This window comes from Laccaria bicolor, genomic scaffold (genome assembly GCF_000143565.1).
Source record: "Laccaria bicolor S238N-H82 LACBIscaffold_59 genomic scaffold, whole genome shotgun sequence".
Taxonomy (NCBI): domain Eukaryota; kingdom Fungi; phylum Basidiomycota; class Agaricomycetes; order Agaricales; family Hydnangiaceae; genus Laccaria; species Laccaria bicolor.
This window is the reverse complement of record NW_001889930.1, coordinates 28,225-30,298: the sequence shown is the minus strand read 5'-3', so window position 1 is coordinate 30,298 and position 2,074 is coordinate 28,225. Positions and strand designations below refer to the sequence as shown.

The 2,074-nt window shown below is 42.8% G+C and overlaps 1 protein-coding gene across 1 annotated transcript; it reads left to right on the top strand.

Annotated features, from left to right (window-relative positions):
* Positions 1-800: 800 nt before the first annotated feature.
* On the top strand, positions 801-1,175 carry LACBIDRAFT_334089 (uncharacterized protein; the record flags this gene model as incomplete). Its single annotated transcript, XM_001888844.1, has 2 exons — positions 801-1,061; positions 1,131-1,175. The coding sequence occupies 2 exons, from the start codon at positions 801-803 to the stop codon at positions 1,173-1,175; spliced, it is 306 nt and encodes a 101-aa protein (XP_001888879.1).
* Positions 1,176-2,074: the final 899 nt, after the last annotated feature.

Genomic DNA, 2,074 nt, shown 5'->3' with positions numbered 1-2,074 from the left:
GTACCAGGTGCGGTGTGATTTCCCAGTCATCAGCGACAGTGTCAGTCACCTAGCATTTGACCACTCAATTTCAGGAGAGTAGACAGCTGCCAGTGAGTGTACCCTAAAATCCATGGTTCACATTGTGGGTCATGTTGTACTTCCCTGTCTGACATGGAAACTCACAAGTGTGCATGCTGACACATGGTGGTGGTGTTTATCCCATGTGGAGAAAAGTGCTTAAGCACTCAAGGTACATGCTTTTCACAGAATGTACTCATAAAGGTAATGCAAATGATAGACTCATACTTGTATCAAGTACTGACAGGGAAATGTTCAGCTAGATTGATTTCGAAGTTTGTTGAGTTCCACTGCTGCTCCAGGCAGCAAGAGATTGACAATAATATCGCCGATGTCGTTACTCATCTCCACAAGGTATTTTGCCTATAGCGTGACTTTCTATTTATGCTACCTCTCATAACTCACATTCAACCAGGCCTTTCAGGAAAATCTTGCTCATCTCAGTCTCATGTAGAGCCTTNTGGATGATGATCTGGAGCTGAGCTGGACCCTTATGACTCCGATGTGCAAACCAAGAAGAAGGAAATGCCAGCACTCACTTTCGCCCACTGAGCAGCATGGGCAGATGGTGAAGCTGAGGCATCGGACAGTGACAGGGATGACAATGAGCTGTATTGTCTGCATCAACACAAATCGGTGGGCAAAGGTGTACAACATTAACCCCCTCCACCTGTTTCACCCATAACTTGCATGAAGATGAAAGTTAACATCCCAAATCAGTCCAACTGACAGTCAACAAGATGGACATCCCTGAATCAGTCCAACCAACAGTCAACAAGATGGACATTGATGATTCCCCTGTTGTCGAACCAGAACCCAGCGCCCCTTCATCACCACCTCCCCCTCCTTCAAACCCTCGATGCTCCATCTGTCTCCACTCCCAAAGCCCAGGCCCATCTTCTGCTTTCATCTCCAGTGTCCACACTGCTAACACCTTAGACGACATTGAGGAGGATGTTGAAAATGGTGATGACAAAATGCCTAGCAGGTCGAGTCCAATTGTGAGTCACCTAGTTCTCCCTCCACTTTGTTTCACAAACATTTCCACAGCTTTTTCGCTTCCTTTGCAGCCAGTGCTGTTATCTGAAGCAATCAGAATGCGCATTTCCAAATGAAAAATAGCAATAAAATAGGGAAAAATCAGAAGAAAAATGGGGGATGGTGCTTACTGTTAGTGATGACATTGGGCACCATTTTCAGGGTCCAGGGCACATTGCCAAATATGATAATGAGGTTGAAGGATTGCCATCATATTGTCAGTGCTGCAGCATTAGGTTTTGACATCATGCACAAGTTGTCTTTCACATTAAGAAAGGACATTCTAAGCCTTTCATATTGATACCTACTGTACTATCTTAAAACATAATTATAAGTTCATGTGGGATATGGCTGAAGGATTGATAGTGTTCGCAGGTCCGGTTCAGTCCGGTTTTTTGCCCTGAAAACAGGCAACTGCAGACCGCAACCGGTCTAGGACCAACCCAGATATTGAGGGAACCGAACCGGACCACCTAGGACCGGTCTTTTGCAGTCCATGGACTTCGTTCAAACCGATTCAGACTGGTCTTTTTGTGTAAAATTTGTCATACCAATATAAACCATTTGTATCTCAATTATTATTACTCTAAAAAATAAACTGGTTATATATCATAGTATAACATATACAGTTGAGTGCAAAAAGAATGAAGGTTGGTTCATTTTTCTGGTTCTTTCTAAGAATCTATTGTACCTCAAATGTATTTGTGTATTCTTTTACATTATGTAGTTGTGTTACACTTCCCTTGGTATGGACTAATTTCAGTGAAAGCTGGAGCCTTGAGAAGGTTTTTATTCTGGAGGCCATTTTTGGCATCTGAAAAAAAAAATATGGGCTAACTGGAGAGGTAGCCAGAACATACCTCTGGTCAACCTGAATGAGCCTATCAAAGAATTAGTCAAAAATACTGAGTGGTTAGGTTTGTAGAGGCTTTGGAAAATGGCATGTTTTGTCTAAAACAGGCCAAAAATGACCAAA